This window comes from Pteropus vampyrus, unplaced genomic scaffold, assembly GCF_000151845.1.
Source record: "Pteropus vampyrus isolate Shadow unplaced genomic scaffold, Pvam_2.0 Scaffold40, whole genome shotgun sequence".
Classification (NCBI taxonomy): domain Eukaryota; kingdom Metazoa; phylum Chordata; class Mammalia; order Chiroptera; family Pteropodidae; genus Pteropus; species Pteropus vampyrus.
The window spans coordinates 7,643,892-7,644,634 of NW_011888821.1; the positions used below are offsets into that span (position 1 = coordinate 7,643,892).

General features: G+C 46.4%; 1 protein-coding gene across 1 annotated transcript in view; it reads left to right on the top strand.

Annotated features, from left to right (window-relative positions):
- Positions 1-743, top strand: part of ABCC1 (ATP binding cassette subfamily C member 1) — a 126,668-nt gene that overhangs the window by 65,539 nt on the left and 60,386 nt on the right. The window contains exon 8 of the mRNA XM_023529668.1: positions 683-743. Coding sequence (XP_023385436.1) covers positions 683-743 — 61 coding nt within the window. The remainder of the gene's footprint in view (positions 1-682) is intronic.

Here is a 743-nt window from a genome sequence, read left to right on the forward strand (position 1 = left end):
TTTTTTTTTGCCTGTAGCTATCTAGTTTCTAGCACTGTTTATAGAAAAAGACTATTCTTTTCCCATTGAATGCTCTTGACACCCTTCTCAACAAACATTTGGGTTTATTTATGAATTCTTAATTCTGTTTCCCCTCTATATACACCTATCCTTATGCTTATCTTGATTACAGTTGTTTCACAGTAAGTTTTCAAGTCAGGAAGTGTGACTCTTTCAACTTTGTTTTTCTTTTTCAAGATTGTTTTGGCTATTCTGGGTCCCTTGAATTTCCACGGTACATTTAGAGTCAGCTTGTCAGTTTCTACACAGAAGCCAGCCGGGGTTCTGACAGCAATGGCCTTGAATGTGCAGATCAGCCTGGGGCTGGCACTTTTCTGTGTTCATATATGTCACCTCGTTTAATTTTCACAACAGCCCTATGAGGTAGGTCCTACTTTTATCTCCATTTTACAGAGGAGGAATCTAAGGCTTAGAGAGGTTAAGGAACTTGCCTAAAGTCACAAGCCGGCCAGCGGGGGAAGCCAGGATCCCCAGTCACGTTTATAAACCACTGCGCTAAGCCACCTCTGCAGTGACTGGTTTTCTTTGACTGGGCCTCCCTGGAGGGTGGGGTCCTCCCCCCACCCCAAGCTGGCGGGCTCTGTTTTGACCCCACGGTGGCTCCACGCTCCTTGTGTTCCAGGCAGCGGGCAAAGGTCGTGTACACCTCCAGGGACCCTGCCAAGCCAGAAAGAAGCTCCAAG